This window comes from Centropristis striata, chromosome 3, assembly GCF_030273125.1.
Source record: "Centropristis striata isolate RG_2023a ecotype Rhode Island chromosome 3, C.striata_1.0, whole genome shotgun sequence".
Lineage (NCBI taxonomy): Eukaryota > Metazoa > Chordata > Actinopteri > Perciformes > Serranidae > Centropristis > Centropristis striata.
The window spans coordinates 5,842,369-5,859,967 of NC_081519.1; the positions used below are offsets into that span (position 1 = coordinate 5,842,369).

General features: G+C 37.8%; 1 protein-coding gene across 9 annotated transcripts in view; it reads right to left on the reverse strand.

The window, feature by feature from the left end:
* cadpsb (Ca2+-dependent activator protein for secretion b) overlaps positions 1-17,599 on the reverse strand; it is an 84,455-nt gene that overhangs the window by 30,935 nt on the left and 35,921 nt on the right. For all 9 annotated transcript variants that reach the window (XM_059329286.1, XM_059329285.1, XM_059329287.1 and 6 more), the window contains exons 4-11: positions 17,290-17,370; positions 16,541-16,774; positions 14,868-14,989; positions 10,767-10,878; positions 9,076-9,215; positions 8,069-8,135; positions 7,442-7,550; positions 6,567-6,779 (exon numbers count right to left, since the gene is read on the reverse strand). In XM_059329286.1, the coding sequence (XP_059185269.1) occupies positions 6,567-6,779; positions 7,442-7,550; positions 8,069-8,135; positions 9,076-9,215; positions 10,767-10,878; positions 14,868-14,989; positions 16,541-16,774; positions 17,290-17,370 (1,078 nt within the window). The remainder of the gene's footprint in view (positions 1-6,566; positions 6,780-7,441; positions 7,551-8,068; positions 8,136-9,075; positions 9,216-10,766; positions 10,879-14,867; positions 14,990-16,540; positions 16,775-17,289; positions 17,371-17,599) is intronic.

Below are 17,599 nucleotides of genomic sequence, written 5' to 3' on the forward strand. Positions count from 1 at the left end.
TGAAGAAAGAAGATTAGTAACATCAAATTGTTGGAGAAAAAAAAAATGAAAATATGATGAATCTCAGTAAATATGGGTGATGAAAACATGGTGGAATATTTTTTTTTTTGTTGTTTAAACCACAAATGACAACATCCACTCACTAAACTGACCATATTTTCTTGTGCTCTGTAAATAATACATCTGTCAGAGACAAAATGATGGGGACGAGGATGATTTAAAATAGATAAGAGATGCAGTCGTGTCCTCGGTGTGAGTGACGGGTGTCATGTCCATGAGACACTGACATGAGTGATAATGATTTGGGAGTGTGGGTGGGAAGTGGAGGCCTGATCTTAGCTGGGCAGAGCCGGGGCAACGTATAGAGCAGAACTGACATCTGTCAACCTCCAGGGCAGTGAAGGGAAAGGGTGTAGTACGGATGCTAAACATTCACTGAAATTTGCTTAAAAAAAAAAAAAAAATGAACCTACAGAGAATTACACTTCAGGGTAATTAGCTTGTTTTATTTTTACTCCAATCTGAGAAGGAAAACCTGTGAGACAACAAGTAAAATGTAGACGATGGAAATAAGAGATTGTTCAAGAAAGAGGGACAAGACAGGTGAAGTAAGTCATAATGTAAAAGAGTAGGACAGTTAACACGTGAGGGCTATAGAAACACCGAAAAGGAGACAGTAAATGGCGTAGAGGTGAACCCAGTGCTGGATGAGGAGACAGTGCTGGATGAAAGTGGATTTGGTGGGTAAGACAACCTTGTAATGGGACAATAAGACAGTGTGCTGGACGGACAAGTGCTGGACGAAAGTAATGACCACAAGAGGAAGATTCACTCAAGACCAAAGAGAGTGATGTTGTGAATCAGTGTTAAGAAAGTGAGTTACATCCAAAGAGTGAACAGAAGGTGCCTGGGGTTGGGCTATGACAGACAGTGAGTGGGCTACAGTATATCTCCTTTGGTTGGATAAAATGAGGAAATGAAGATTAAGTCCAGAATACACTCAATACTACAGTAACAATATCATAATTTACAATAATCATAATGACTTCAACCATAAATAAAAATTACCAAATTCCCAAAGTGAATAGGTGAGTGCTTTTGCATACAAATATAAATTATCACATGCTGGAGAACAGTGTGACTTTTCATTGAGCTTTTAAATGTCATGCACATCTGCAGACCCATTTTCAAATTTGCATTTTTATCTTTTTTTTTTTGTTGGCATTCCTTTTTTTTTTCTCTACGCATTTGCAAGTTGACAATACTTGAATATGTTGCAGTGTATTCATGATCTCTACAGAGCACACTAACAGGCATACCACTACCGGAGAACTCTAATAGGGTAGCAATACAATTTGGTGCAAGTACATGGGTAAATAGCATGAAGCCGACAGAGGCAAAACTGTATCATTCTCTGGGAGATGGGGGGGAGATGAATGAAAACTCCTGTATTTATACAAAAGTATGGACACATGACACAGGTGTTCTCCTATTCAGGCAAACAAAGGGCAATCAAAAGAAATCAAAATGAGATCTCTCCTTTCTGGAGGTGTAACACCGGTCTAGCTTCTATCTACAGGCCCATCTACTGTAGGAGGGAGGAAGGGGGAGGGGGGAGGGGTCCGGAGTATTTTCTCGTAAGAAGGGGCGGCATTAGCTACTCCTTGTCTTTGGCATTCAGAATACTCCGCATACATATTTGCCAACTCTCGTCGGGAAAAGTTCAAAGAAAAAGAACTAAAAGCATTTGAGCCCTCTGAAGTAAAGCATCATTAACACTTACGTGTCAAAATAAATAAATTTCACTCATGCATCAAATGTTGATATGATCATTCACACTCATCTACACTTCTCTATCATCTTTGAATAAATCTATATAAACATCTGATATTTCCTAGTTTTCATCTAACTGCAATAACTGAATCACCGACTTGTTTTGAGCTCTTGAAATGTATATTATGAATAATAAACTTTCTCAGAATTTAAGAATTTTGTACTTCCACTCGTCACATTTTAAATCATCATTCTGCTTTACTCTGAGGGATCCAGTCACCAATATGGATAAAGAGAGAAGGCAATTATGCAGTTACAACTATAATATCAACTTTAACCATTACTGAGTCAAATAATAAGTTCTTAGAACAAAATTCATGCATCCTATACTGGCACGAATGGATGCTTATACTTTGATCCTCAAGTTGAGGTCGTCAAAAACAAAAAAAGTTATCAACTAATATCTAAGACATGAGGCGAGACGTGAAAAAGGAGAAGAGGGAAAGAAGAGAGAAAGAACGTTGCATTTGTCAGATAATCGGCGGGGATTATCTGAGCTGTGCCGGCTACAGGGAAGCACTTACCCTTGAGTCCAGCTAGAAGACAGCAGGGTAAGAAGGGACAAACCAGAATAACATAAAGACTAGCAACAAGGCTGGAGGAGAGCAATCACGAGAGACCCTGACCTAGCAGCTGCATTACTCAAGAAGGGTACAGGCAAAGCATGAAGAAGAAAACACAACTCAAAAACAACAACCTATACCAACATGAGAGTTTGTGGGCGGTGGTGTGTGAGTACATGTGAGGATATGTGAACTTGACAACAGATGTTGAGGCATATTAGAGAGAGAAAGAGGGAGACAGAGAGACTGAGAGAGAGACAGAGACAGAGGGAGGAAGAGAGAATTTACGATTCCTCATCACTCCACTGCAGTTTATTTATTCTGGATTCTGGACAAGTACTTAAGGAGTCGAGAGCCACACGTTAAGTACTGTCACTCTGTATAACTGCAGATCAAACAGAAGGCTTACTTTTAAAAGGGACATTGGCAAACACATACACCACTAAGATGAAGTAAACCCCAAGTCAGTTTTATGTGTAAAAGATGCCGGTGTCTTTCTTTTCTTTTTAAAGGAAAGAGACTATGAAGGTCCTGGAAAGCTTGACCGAGTCGTTACGTTATTGGTGTTTGTAACAGTGAGATAATCTGTCTGCAGTAACTTTAAACATGCTTTAAAGGAGCACTCCACTTGTTTTTTTAGACAAAGATCTGTATACTCATCATGTTTAGTAGAACCAGTATAATATCTCTCAGGGAGGTGGGATGATTTTACCTGCATTAGTCAGTGATTTTAATTCCGTCTGGACTGTGTATTTTGGTCAATCTTCACCCAAAACCCCAGTCACAAATACTGTCGCACTCAACTATTGTTTCTCTGCAAACTCACTGACCCTGCTGGGATCTAAATCCAGATCAATGTCCTCGTATCCTAAAGTGGATTTTATGCTACTGTCTTTATCAGCTACGACAGCTGTGGCTTGTATTGTTTTTTGGGCTAGTGTGTGTGTGTGTGTGTGTGTGTGTGTGTCATCATGGCAAAATGTGGTCCTGGAGGCACCTACTATAGCTGGAACTACCACGCTTTATGCCCCTGGCCTGAATTGCAGCTGGTGTGAGCCTATCGCAAGATGGTCTCAAGTTTTTTTTGTTTTTTATCATTTCATATGTTGTTTTTTCCTATTTTTCTATCATCTCAGAGTAAAATTTGACTGTTGTGTGTTTCCACATAAATTTTCCATTTTATGTAACTTTATACTTCTACTCCACTGCATATGGAGGCAAATATTGGACTTTTTACTCCACTACATTTAGCTGACAGCTTTAGTTCGAGGTTCAGGTCGAGATTTAACATGAAAAACATGATACATTTAAAGTGATAAGACATTTTTTTTACTACACCTCATACATAACATAACAGTATATTGAGTAGTTAAAATTAGCCCTATCTTGAGAGAAATAAAAATGCTGCTTACAATAATGCATCACTAATAATAATCTAATAATATATTTTGGAATATATAAAACAGTCCATTTTGCATAACGAGTAATTTTACTTTTGATATTTATTTCATTCTGATGCTGATACTTTTGTATTTGTATTTTGACCTAGTAAGTTTTGAATGCAGGACTTTTACTTGTAGTGAAGTCATTTCACAGTGTGGTATGAGTACTTTTACTGTAAAGAGTAAATATTTCTTCCAACACTGCTAAAATCAACATAACTTACAAAAAGATGCCGTTGACTTGTATGATGAGGAATGTGCAGTGTTTTTTGGTTTGGATCCAGACTAGTCAGGATATTTCACCCTCTTTTATGTGGAGCATTCTTTTTTTTTAGAATATATTTAAAATATTTTTTTAATATTAACATACATCTAAAGTCCCCTCATATTATGCTTCACATATTAAGTGTCACATTAAATAAATGGAGTACCCCTTTAAGCTGTCTATGATCCTTCTAGAATCTAAGGCATATATATAATATTAACCCTCTATGGTACAGTGTTGCCCTCAGGCAACATACCAATTTTTGGCCTGTCACATTTCTACAATGTATGTTTTTGAGTGATGCGATACTTTAAAAAAGAGGGAAGAGTATAGGGAACCAATAGCAATGCATTGACTTGTCACATGATCTCCAGGAGGCCATATTGAAACCCTATTTTGCAGACTTTTCCAAAGGAAAAAGCTTTGCCATTTTTCGCTCACATTGTAATTTGCTGGCCCTTTTAAAAAAAATTTAAAAATTAATTAAATAATGGAAACTTGTTTTTAAATTTAAAATGTTTTGTATTGTACCCTGTTGAAGCGACTGACTCTTTAACACATGTTTATTAAATATATAGTGTTCAAATTATGTATAAGTTATGTTAAAAAACACAAACACTTTTTCAATTATTGTGCACCATTATGGTATGTTGCCTACGGGCAACAAACCCCAAAAACTTCCACAAAAAAAACACAAATTATAAAATTTCTTCAAATTATGTTTACTTTGTCTATTTTAAGAAGAAAGAACACTCACACATTTTTTCCTTACTGGTATCATAACGCGTACCTTAGAGGGTTAACTTGTTCTATTTTCTGTACAGTCTATGATGCATAAAGTCTAACACAATAAGCCTATCCACATTTAATAAAACCCGTATGTACTGTATGTTACGTGCACTAATCCACTATCTATCGTGAAACTGTTTAGAGGAAGAAAAAAACTATTTCAAATTTGTGCAGATCGCTCAGAACCTTCATAGGACTCTTGTTAACAATCAGTTCACTGCAGCAGAGTCAGGAGGGCTGTGTATGTTATGGTCCCAGTGCCATTCAAGACCACCAGGGGGTGAAACATGTACGCGTGGTGTGCCACAATGTTTCAGGGAGGGGGTAGGAGGTCTGTGCCACTGTGAGGAGGCTTTGAATGGCAACAGCTGGCATCAGAGGAGTCAACTAACCACAAGAACGATCACATACTGGACAAAGAAACCAATGGAGAAACAACATAGAATTTATGTGATAGGATTCTGAGTAACTGATCCAATTCATGTCTTTGTAGGTTTACTCCAATGATATGGTTAACAGAGAGTGAAATAAACTTGGCGCTTTTTAAAATTATTATATTGATATTACTATTGTTAATATTAGTAGTAGTATCCTTGGCGTCCATGTTTTCGTATTAGTAAATAATGCCAATTATTTTGTCTACAATTAAACCAGGAAAAAAAAATCTTGTTAATTAGAGTTAGAAAAGAAAATATTCTTAAACAATGAAGTCAAAAGATGCACACAAAAAGTCATGTTTTCTTTCTGAATAGCAGGATCTATTATTGTGGATTTTTTGTAAAAAAAAGTATGTGACATTAAGTTCAGTGGGTCTGAAAGGGCTTTGTTAGTGTTGTTTCTGGTAAAGATACACTAATTTCTTTAAAATAAGAAAATAACTAACTGCAGAGTTTTAAAAACAACTCGAGGAGATACAGATTGTGTGGAGTAAAAATGTTGCTTGCAGACTTTGTGGTGATACTTACAAAAAGTATAAATATATTTTCCCTTCTTTAATGAGGGGGGACACAAGAGACGGTTACAACAGAAGTTGGTACAGATGCCACACTACTGTAGACAGTCTTACCTTCACTTTGCTACCTGACCTGTGGGCTGCTTAGAGGTGCAAGTACAGTGACAGATTGGTTAAAACTTTAGACATGTTGTCTGTCTTGGCCGTCATTCAGTGACCATCTGAGAAACTCAGAACCACGACTGCCTTCACAGCTGCCCTCTAGAGCTACGACTGGATTAAAACAGGCCTATGGTTAGGACAAGAGCAGCACACCCTGGCACTGTCAGTCGGAATTCAACCCCAGCAGGCTTGAATGTTCAAATCTTATGTGTGGTGACCTATTTAGCTTTTATACACAGTTTTCACGGCGTATCGTGCTGCTGTACTGAGTCTTTTTCTGGTTGGTTGTTCCTTGTGAACAGACTGATGGAATAGCATGGAATTGCACCTTTAAACACTGTGGGAGTGGTGACAATGAGTGGAAGTCCATCAGATGCTGGAGGGATCTGTGAGAGACCAAGGCATGTGTGTGCGTGCTTGTGTGTTAGTTCTACCAGCACGTTTTGTGACTGCAGTGTGGAGCGCATGGCGTGAGACATTTATGGGTTAGAGCTTTCACTGCATTGTGGATGAAAACTGCTTTCTGCTTAAGTGGCCGTGTTGTGTTTCGGGCAACTTACAGAACTGAGAAATCGGAGCATCCATTTGGGCTGAGGCACCCCCTTTGGAGTTGAGTTTCTGGACCTGAGTGGGTGGGACAGGCTTGTGGGACTGGCCAGTGGCACGATACATGGCCTGGACCCACAGGATGCGGTCCTGCTCATCGTCACTGGCAAAGATAACAGTGTCGCCTTCCTTCACTGCATTGAAGAAAGCCCTGCCACCATCCAAGCCTGGGACAACAGGATGTTAAAAAAAAAAATTAGTTAGTGTGTGTGCATCAAGGTTATTATAGTTAACGAAAACTAACGAAATAACGAAAACTAGAATTGAAAAACCATTTTCGTTAACTGAAATAAAAATAAAAACTAGAGTTTTTAAAAAATCGTAACTAACTGAAACTGTATTGTGTGGTTACAAAACTAACTAAAACTAACTAAAATTATAGTGAAAATGTCCTTAGTTTTTGTTTTTGTCAACTTTTTTCATTCATAATTCAGTGTTTCTATTGGAACATGCAACACATGGTGAATATGTTTACTGAGACTGGGATGTCTACACCAAAATTCAAAACACCTGGAACTGTAAGAGTTAATAACCTTATTGGGGCTAAGATGGATAAACCAAAGGAAACAAATGAAACATTTATTATGAACTCTTTGAATCTGGCACCAACACATAGCCCATTACAAAAAAACTAAAACTAAGCATTTTCAAAAAATAAAAACTAAACTAAAACTAGAAAACTCACTCTAAAAACTAACTAAAACTAACTGAATTTGAAAACAAAAATTCACAACGAAATTAAAACTAAAACTAATGAAAAATCCAAAACTATTATAACCTTGGTGTGCATGAACGTGTTGTTACACCATGCATAGGGGTGTTTTCTCACCTGGCTGGGGGTCACTGTAGTCCACAGTATACCCGTCCAGCTGAAGAAGCTCTTGCGGTTCTGACTTTTTCTCTCTGTAGCTGCACATGGCGAATGTATACTGACTCACCTAAAACACAAAGGATAAACAATTCATTCAACTACAGAAAAGCTGAGTTAGTGCTGTTCTTGAGTAATAAACTTTACCTTAACCCATTGAGGCCTAAAACGCCTGTAAAACCTCTGGGCGATTTTAAAATAAGCCCCTAACACCTGAAGTTTTTCTGGAAATTCAACAGAAGTGTCAATGCTTCTACTAAATAATAGATTTTTCAGCCTCTGTAGCACATAGAAATGAAATTCAAAAAGTATTTGAGAGCTTATACAAATACTACAAAACGATGTATCCGCTTTCCAGGCTTCAATGGGTTAATAGTTATTTTAGTGACAAAAAGAGTTTCAAATGTCATCTTTTTACTACATAAACAATAACAATACAGTCAGTAGATGCAAATATTATCTTTACGCACTTGGTTTTGTGACTCAGTAGGTTAAAAGCAATCTTTAAAACTTACTAATGGCCGAAATAAATCACAATCAACGGAAACAACCTCACCACTGAACACTGTAGATTTTTATGATACTCACTTGCACGAGGACAAAGAAACGCTTCTTCCAGCGCTTCCAAACATTCTTCCCAAAAGCCCACAGATACCTGTCAAAACATAGTCCACACACATGGAGACAAAACCCAGTCCACATGTCATAACAAAAAAAAGCTGATTGGCGCATATACCAGGTGCACAGAAACAGTTCATTATGTCTGCTACAAAAATGCGGTTTGCAACAGAAATGAGACAAGTAAAACCAAGGGAATCAGACAGAGTATAATGGTTGCATGAATAAAAAATGATTGACCACATAACAATCTAAAGGCCCAACGGCAGGTCCAGCCAACATACTGTCTTTCAGAGGCTGTAGCAGGGCCAGTGAAGATAATGCTATCATATAAAACTAGAAGACCAAAGGAAGCCATTGGTTCTACCCTACCATGCCGTCAACTCTTGCTGAGTGTTTTTTAGGCTAAATTTTGGTCAGGAAAAAACTGGCATGGCCATTTTATCAGGGCTTCCTTGACCTCTGACCTCAAGACATCTGAGTTCTATGGGTACCCCAGTCTAAACAGTCTGTAACTGCATAAATTGTGGATTCAATGAGCCCATTTATATTAATGTGTGATGAGGTTAGTCCCCATAGTAGCCATTTCACTTTAGTGAGACCACTTTTGAACCTCATTATATAAAACGACCTGCTGTGACCTATAGGTTAATCAAATGGCTTTACATAAGTACATAAGAACATCAGTAATCGCTAACCTAATGCAATTCTTGCAGAAATCTCCAAATGAGGGGGGTGTAAGTGGATAATGCTGTTGTCAATATTTTGAGGTTCTTTGACACCATTTAATACAAAAAAGGAAACTACACATTGGCATCCACCAGGGGGAGTAGTGCACTTCACAGTATTTTTCCATGGAACGTGACTGGAAATGAGGCCAAGGAGCTGAGAGGGCTGGAGTTTTATAAGAAAAACATGGAAAATGAAAGGCACATAGGAGCGTCACTACAAGACTTACTTGGCAGCGAGTGTCTTACCCGCAGTGTTTCATGTTCTGTGGTTTGTCCATACGTATGGCCAGTTTGATCCGTAGATCTTGGTCGGGGCACGCCTTGGTTACGGTCATCTTATGGAGCTCTGACTGCTTCGGGCTGTTAGGAGTTGGGTGGAGAACAACCTGCACCCAAAAAAACCCAGTAAAAAGTAAAAACATTAATTATGAGCGTTTTATATCCAGGAGGTAAATCTTTTGATCTCATCCTGTGCAACATTCAGCAACACCAATCAGTGCTTTTGCAGTGACTCGTGATTATATGTGTTTGTGTTTCATATTTTTTGAAAGTGAAAGAATAAAGTGAGTCAGGGTAGAGAAACAGAACAGCGCTTTGCTCTGCCTCCCCGAAGAGGAGGCCTAATCTCTCTTTGCCGAGTTAAAGAGCTTTGAGGAAGCCTGCCTTCCTGCCAACGCTGCTGCAGTGGGAGATCAAAGAGCCTTGTCACAGCCAAGGTCACTGCCACTACAGGGACGTCTGAGGCGTTACTGCCCTAACAAAAACCAGCAACACCACCATCCTGAACTGCTTATCGCAGACACCTAACGCATTTAAACTTCGGAAAGTGCACGGTGGAGATCTGATAAATGTTTCTGCTCTCTTTACATTTGAGTCAGAGGAGCTAAAGAATTAAATAATGTATAAAAGATCGGAAATTTGATATTAAAAATGGGTTTTTGTCCGCCTACTTCTATCTTATGAGAGAAGTACTGCGGCATAAATCACCCGCATAATTAAAACGCAGAAAGTATCAAAATGAGTGTTTGCTGGAAGCAGAAGCACACACAAAATGTGCTGCTCCCCTCTTCTAGTACTCCTCAAATAAAAGTTGAAATTAGGACAGGAGCTGCATTTCTGTATGTGCAGGAGATGTTCTTGTTTTGACAACCTCATGTTTAACTTGCAGAAAAATCAAAAGGTTATGTCTGAATCACATTCAAGTAATGGTACACTGGAGTCTTATTCAAATCAGAATGTCACACAGTTAAAAACAACTTAAACTGAACCCAAACTGACTATTTTAAAAACAAAAAATGCTTGTGAAACTGATCACTTGTGTATGTTTATTGTGGAATAAGTTAAGTGTGGAAGTACAGAAAAGCCAAAACATAAGACAGTTTAAAAACAAATATAAAGACATCATCTTTACAAAGTACAGAAATTTAGAAAAGCCTCTGTAGCATGGACATATGTAGACTGTAGTTTTGTAATACACATGGTAATTGTATTTATGTTTATAATATTTATATTTATATAGTAATTTACAATATACATGTATAGGTATTCACAATGTAATATAAATTGTTTATAGTATATATATATATATATATATATATATATATAATTGTTTATAATATTTGTATGTGACTATATTGATTATTCATATATATATATATGTATATATGTACATATATATGTATTTTGCTTTTTTGTTTTGTTTTTTATTTATTCATCTATTAATATTTAAACTTGTTTTTTCTGTGTTGTTTTTTTATACTTGCTTGCATGTTCGAAATAAAGACAATCAATCAATCAATCAATCAATTGTATACGCCCAAGTACGTCAAAGTTGGTATTCATTTATATGACATGTGAGCCTTTATTCTCTACTCTCGTGGCTGTGTTGAAATCAGAGCTTTGTGTGTTGGCGAGGATAAAACAAATAGAAGTGTTACCCTGCCCAGTTCTTTGTCCTCCAGTGCCAGCACCCCTGTGCTCTCTGTAAACAGTTTCACCTTGACAGCAGGCAGAGGGTGTGTGGTGGTGAAGTCCCCTTGGGTGCCCCAGCTGAAAGACACAACAAAAGACACTCCAGAGGTTAGCTTTCCATGACAGCATGCAAGCACCGTGATCCCACACCATGACTTCATCACCAGCTATCACTGAATCGCTTTTACTTGTCAGTTATAGAGAGACTTCACCTCCTTCTCAACAATTTTCAACTGAAAAATACATAAAAAGACATAAAATCTCTGTCTCAAGATCCTTTACATCTTCACTTTAACACAGCCTTGAAATAGCAGCTGACTGTTTTTGGACCACAGGGATTGCAGTTTAAGACAGAGGGGAGCCTTTCTTTATAGTCACGCACACGCACACACACACACACACACACACACCCCACAGTATATCTTTTTATCACAGACGAGAGATGATGAGTGACTGACTGGAAGTGTTTTGTTAAAGAAGAAATACTGCAGAGTCACACAGATCTACAGTATGTCAAAGTCAGGATATAACCACAAAAACAAACACTCACAAACACTTTATTCCTCCGTCTCGCTGTCACTTGTTCTAAATGCATTCCTGCTATTTATATACCAGACATCTTTAAAGATTCACTTGGCAAGATTTTTATATAACAAATCACCCGTCTTATCAGCCAACATTATTTTGTGGGTCGGTAACGGAGAGCGGCAGAGAGATGCCACGCAGACTAAATGGCTAAAATTAACTTCTGCTGTCAACTGTATTGTATTTATTTAACCACTTGTCACATGCAAAAGCAAAACAATTTCTTCGTAGAGCGTCTTTTCAACGAAGAGTTGAATCAGGAGAGAAAATAAAATGTACTCATTTATAGTCAAATGTCAAAACATACAACAACAAATTAAAAAGGCAATGAGAAAGGAAGGTTTGTAGTTTAGTTTCACATACAACACTACATGGAACACATTCAAGCTCATTTTCTTACTGAGAGGCATTCAGGAGTCTCCAGTCTAATGTGGGAAAAACGAACTACACAGAAAGAAAAAGGTTCAAAATTTGACCCAAACACTGTAGTTTAGAGGTAAAGGATTTGCTATGTAAGCCCTTAATGGCAGATCACACTCAAATCTTTTGGTTGTGTCTAATCAAACAGCCTTTTATGAACTGATGTTCAAGCCACCCCTAAGAGTATATTAGGATTTAATATTGAGTTCACTAGTCTCTCCTTTTACTTAGAAAACATATCCAAGGAACTGGATATCAAAGGCAAATATTTACCAAAAATTCTCATGGTAGCAAGCAAGAAGGCAATTACAAGATGCTGGCTTCTTAAAGAGCCTCCCACTCTAAACAAATACATAGTTCATTCAATATTACAGAAAGAAGAAGGAAGGAGAAGAAACTGAGTTTAGAATACATAGCCGACTAATGAAAAGTCTGATGACTGAAACTAAATTAAAATGCAATTGTAAAAAATCAAGCAAATGTAAAAGAAAATGCAAAAAAAAATCATAGAGTATTGTTTTATACTGTAAAATGTGTCTGCAGGGGGACTTTAGAGAATATGTTGAAGTGTTTCAAGTCTGCTCTCTAAAGCAACCAATACTGCTTTCACTGTGCACATGAGCATGTGAAAATTGTTTTAACCCATAAGAACCCACAGTGACACGCGGGTAACAAACACTTTCAATCTTCTAGAATATCCCATATTAAGCTTTATGCTTCGCTTTAACTCATTAAACCCCTTAAAAAATAATCCTATCCTATCCTGTCACAATTTTGATATATGTTGTGGAGATGCAAAGAAAAAGGCAAATTTGTGTTTCTGTGAGCAGAAAAGGTGTCTAGTTTATTTATTTTAAAACAAGAAATATCATAAACATAACTTCCATAAATGCCCAATCTAACAAATATGTCATATCAAAAAAAAAAAAAAAAAAAAAACATCATAAATGTGTTCTATGTGGTTCACTTGGTCTGTGGTATAGAACCCATAAATTTACTTTAATGGTTCTGGGTTCTTTTGGGTTAAGATGGAAAAATGTCCTATCCTAAAGGACATATCCTCTAAGAGCAACCCACAAATAATGACTAAATCTCTTCACACGCTTCGCTTCCACAATCACAAAAGGATTAAAAGAAACAATAAAACGCAGTTTACTGTAATCATGTTACACAACATATATGGGCTTTCGTTACATCTCGCCACCATCTGGGGCCGCCTCGTGCAGTCATAGCAACATAACATAAATGCCTGGATTCTCTCTCTGAAGCGAGGTATGGAAGACATGGTGTCAATTTCCAGCCTTGGGAAAGCTGTTTTTCTTGTAGCCATTTCTAACATTCATAATTAATTGCGACTTAATGTCCACAAAGACGCTGCAATTCCAACATGAGCAGAGAAGAGAAGCAGCTCGCTGACGGTGAGGAGGAGGTGGTGAGCTGTGTTGATTTCAGAGGGGAGCATTGTGCTGGCATGAAGGTGACCTTGTGGATCAATCTAAAGTCTATAAATGGATGTGACAGTGCTGTGCTCCTACAGCTCTTAAAATATATAAAACTGTGTGCTTGCTCAAGTGGGTCGAATGAAATATAAAAAGCAGCGTTGCAAGACAGTAACAGAAAATAATTATTGTTGCAACACTAACAATACAAACCACTTAATTAATTTATCAAAATATAATCACAATAGTAAGCTAAATGTCAGTGTAAGCATGCAGTTACCTAACTCAAGCGTAACACGCAGTAGCATGTGCATTTCATGTATTTCATGTGTGCTTCTGTGTGTTTTACAGTGTGTACGTACCCGCCCACCATCATACACATAACCCTTCTCCTCTAATCCCCTCTCTCATTCATGTCCCTCCATCTCTCTCATACTCTCTTCATAAAATGGCTCTTGAATTAGGGAGATCAGAGGAAGACATGTGGGCCTTAAAATAGCTCATATTTGCATGAATGTTTCATGGACCTTTTCTCCCATTTCTTATGCTGAGCGGTACTGGTTAATTAGAGCAAAACAAAGGAAGATATATTTAGCAGAATATATATTTTCCTTCACCAGGACACCATTGTTGTTGTGAATCTGGTCTGGAATAACAAGAAGTGAGGTAACAAAGTATTTAAGGATACAGGCAAACTGCCGAGACTCTCAAAGGAAGAGATTTACAAACTATGCCATTTCATTTCATACTTGACATACTGCGGGATTACACAACGATATTCACAACTTGGTCGGCTGAGTCAGAAATCACCCAGTCAAATAGGTCTTGGGGTTCAGCTGTGAGTCATGAATGACTAAAGCAGCTTTACTAAAACAGAGACAGGAAAGGTTTTTGCTCTCCTGCAGGTTTAGGGGGTTTGCTGTTAAGGCCTATTACTGATTTATAGATACATTTGGTGTGTTTTTTAAATGTTCTTTTCCAGTGCCATTCAATAATACTGTGTGTTCAAAAGTTTTATGTTTTAATATGAATATATTATTTACAACTCTTTATCTTGGGAATTTGCCAGATGGGCTGAGCAAAGCTGATATGCACCTACTTAAGGTCTTGCTGGCTGCAAGTAAAAAGGCAAAATCACATATCACAGTATCACAAAATCACAAAATCACAAAATGTTGGCTCCAGAAAAATGCCCCCACTATAGATTCCTTCGTTGATATTGTAAATCAATTACATGTATTAGAGCAAATGACTTACTCAGTCAGACTTCAAAAAGATTTAGGGGAAAAACGATGGCAGAAATGGCAAGCCTATTTGGCTAATGAGTGAGACTATATGCGTGTATTGGGTATTATACTACTGTCTTCTGGATTTTACTGATCACCCCCGGACCTTGAATATGGGCAATTGTTCAGTGTTTTGTATTTGTCTTTTGTTTTACTTTCCTGTACTGAAAAATGAAAACGATCTATAAATAAAGAGTTTAAAAAAATAATAATAATACTGTGTTATTCATGCGAAACAGCAGCGATCACCAATAAATATTAAGACAACTAATGCATTTTACTTTGATACTTTTGAAAAAACAAATGAAAGTATGCACATGCGAGCTCAGGCTCTTACGTTGGCTTGGACGCTTCTGCTTGGTCGGTCTGGAGTTTCTCGCCTCCCTCCACCTCCATGGTGCAGTAGACAATCCTGTTGGGAGCCAGAGACTTCAGCCCTTGCACTTCCATGATCACCACCTAGGAAGCAGAGACACCTCATGAAGGTTGTAGACAAGAGTGATTCATCGCAGAAACAGGTAGACAGAGAGCGAGAAGTCAGCCGCGTTTGTGAAGGCGGTAAATCCTTCAAGTTAGATAGATATTTTAGGAATACTATCCTGGCAGCAATCACTATATACACTTATAGCCGGTGCTCTTGTATTACTGAAATGTATATTTTAGCAGATTTTCGACTAGAAGAGCCCATAAAAATTACAGCCGTCCTTCCTGTGAAATACAAATCTCTTTCACAGAAACTGCTTGTGGGCATAATCTTATATGTAGTCTTTAATCGCTCAGTGAATACAATATAGTACTAACAGTGCCAGGGGTAACTATTATATTGTAGCTGTAAATTCCTAGTGGGACAACCAAAGGCAGAAATATGTGCTGTCAGGATAATGCATCCACTATGAATAAAAGTGTCCACCAGATCGACTGATGTCTTCATGGTGCCAATATGTTTTATTTGACTGTTGCTGTTTATTTATCGTTTATTAGACCAGCACTATAGGTTGGCCTCTTTACTGAAAGGGGACGTATGATGCTCATTTTCAACTTTAAAGTTGCATTTTCAACTAGGACATGTTGACAGGGTTAAATGTTCAAAAAGCATTTTATTTTTTTCATACTGTCTGAATATATTCACCACCCTCTGTTTGATGGCCTATCTTAAGACCATTGAAAGAATGACATGAGATAAATATTCAAAATAACTAGTATTCATAAAATGAACCTATTGCATTTAGCATTACTTATTATTCTCTAAAATCTTTGTTAAAAAGACTACAAAAATACATTTATACTAATATTTCCATGTTGTTATCCACAGGGATAGAAAATGCGAAATGACTGTATTACATCTGAAGGTTTCCCAGATTGTTACTGAGGGATTTCTGGCACCTGCTGCAGCCAGCCACTTAGAAAGTAAACAGACTTAAAAAATTAGGCTTCACCAAAACACTATGGAATTACCACCTCACACAAATAGCTGATTACCGCTATTGTGCAAATAATTCTCGCATTTAAATTCCATAAACGTGTGCACAATCCTGTGCGAAGGAACAAAAAAAAAAAACAACCAACGACACACTGTCACATTCTTTGCACATTACGTACGTCCTGATACCGGAATAGCACTGTATCATAAGGGATGAGGTGTGATTGCTCCCTGTTCTGTGGTGATAGTTCATCTGAGACAAGCTGATAACAAGATGAGTCACTTTCCCCATTAAGGAGCAGGTAAAAGGATTTTTGTGTGTGTGTGCGGTGAGCGCGGCTGTCAGTGTGTTCTCCACATGGCGTCTGTTGAAGCCCCTGAACAAGTCTCTTGTCTGTTTCTATACTTAGTCTCGAGCAGACGAGTAGTCGACAACGGCTCTTATTTATGATATGCGGTTTAGGCAGAGTCATTGAGATTAGATAAAACGTTCGCTGCGCCAGGCTATAAAATCAAATCCTGAGAAATATGTGAAAAAGATTGAGATTCTGTGAGTTTTCATGCATATCTGGATTCATTATGCACAGTACCTCCAAAGTGAAGGACAGAACCACATCAGACTTGGACAGCGTGTTCTCGTCCTCCTGGCCCATGTCGATGATGGAGGTGTTGTGTCCCCGTTTCATCTTCTGGAGTTTGAACTCCCCTCCCTTGGACACGGGCATGCTCTCCAGATTGGCCATCAGCTGATTCACTGAGGACTTGAGCTCCTCAATGAACATCGCCTCCATCTCTTTAGACACAAATTTGGGGAACTTACCGCCCTATTGACAAAACAGAAAAGGTTCAGCCAACTAGAACAATATTGATGATGATTAACAATGAGGTAAATGTTGGAAGTTTCTTAAATGCTGGTGTAGGTGTCTCTATTTCTAATTAAATATAAATATAAAATAAAAGTTACATTTTGTAATTATATATTCCCCTTTATTTATAAAGCACAATTTTAGCAAACACAAGGTTTCCAAAGTGCTGCACAAACAATAAATACATAACACAATACAAAGAGATGTAGTAAACAATAGATCAGTAAGATGCAATAAGATAAAATAAATTAAAAATGGGATAAAAAGAAATAAAATAAGATGTAAAATGTACTGCCCGCACAAAATAAAATATGCATGAATACAATAAAAACAAAAATAATTATATATTGTCTGAAATGGTAGTCTTTTCACCTGTAGGTGGAAATTCCCACTGTGATTTTTACACAAGTTACACCATAGTAGTGACATTTTAACTAAATAAGAAAGCAGATGAAGTCCAGAGTCTGACTCACCCTGGCAATCTGGTCTGCCATCTGAAGACGTCCATCCAGCTCTCTTCTGATCTGTGCAGCCTGCTCATCTAGGTTGTCCAACTATTGATAAAAAAAAGAGAGGAGGTTGATGAGGTCACTTTAAGAGCCCTGCAATACTTTAACACAGCCAGAGGTCAGGGTCAAAGGTCACCTCCAATTCCATAGTCATTTATCTTACCATGAGAGACAAGAAATCCAAGCAATCTTTTAATAAGACCCACAATGCCATTTACAGATATTATTGATGACGTTAGCGCTCTCACCGGGTCCTCCCACAGTCCAAAAACAT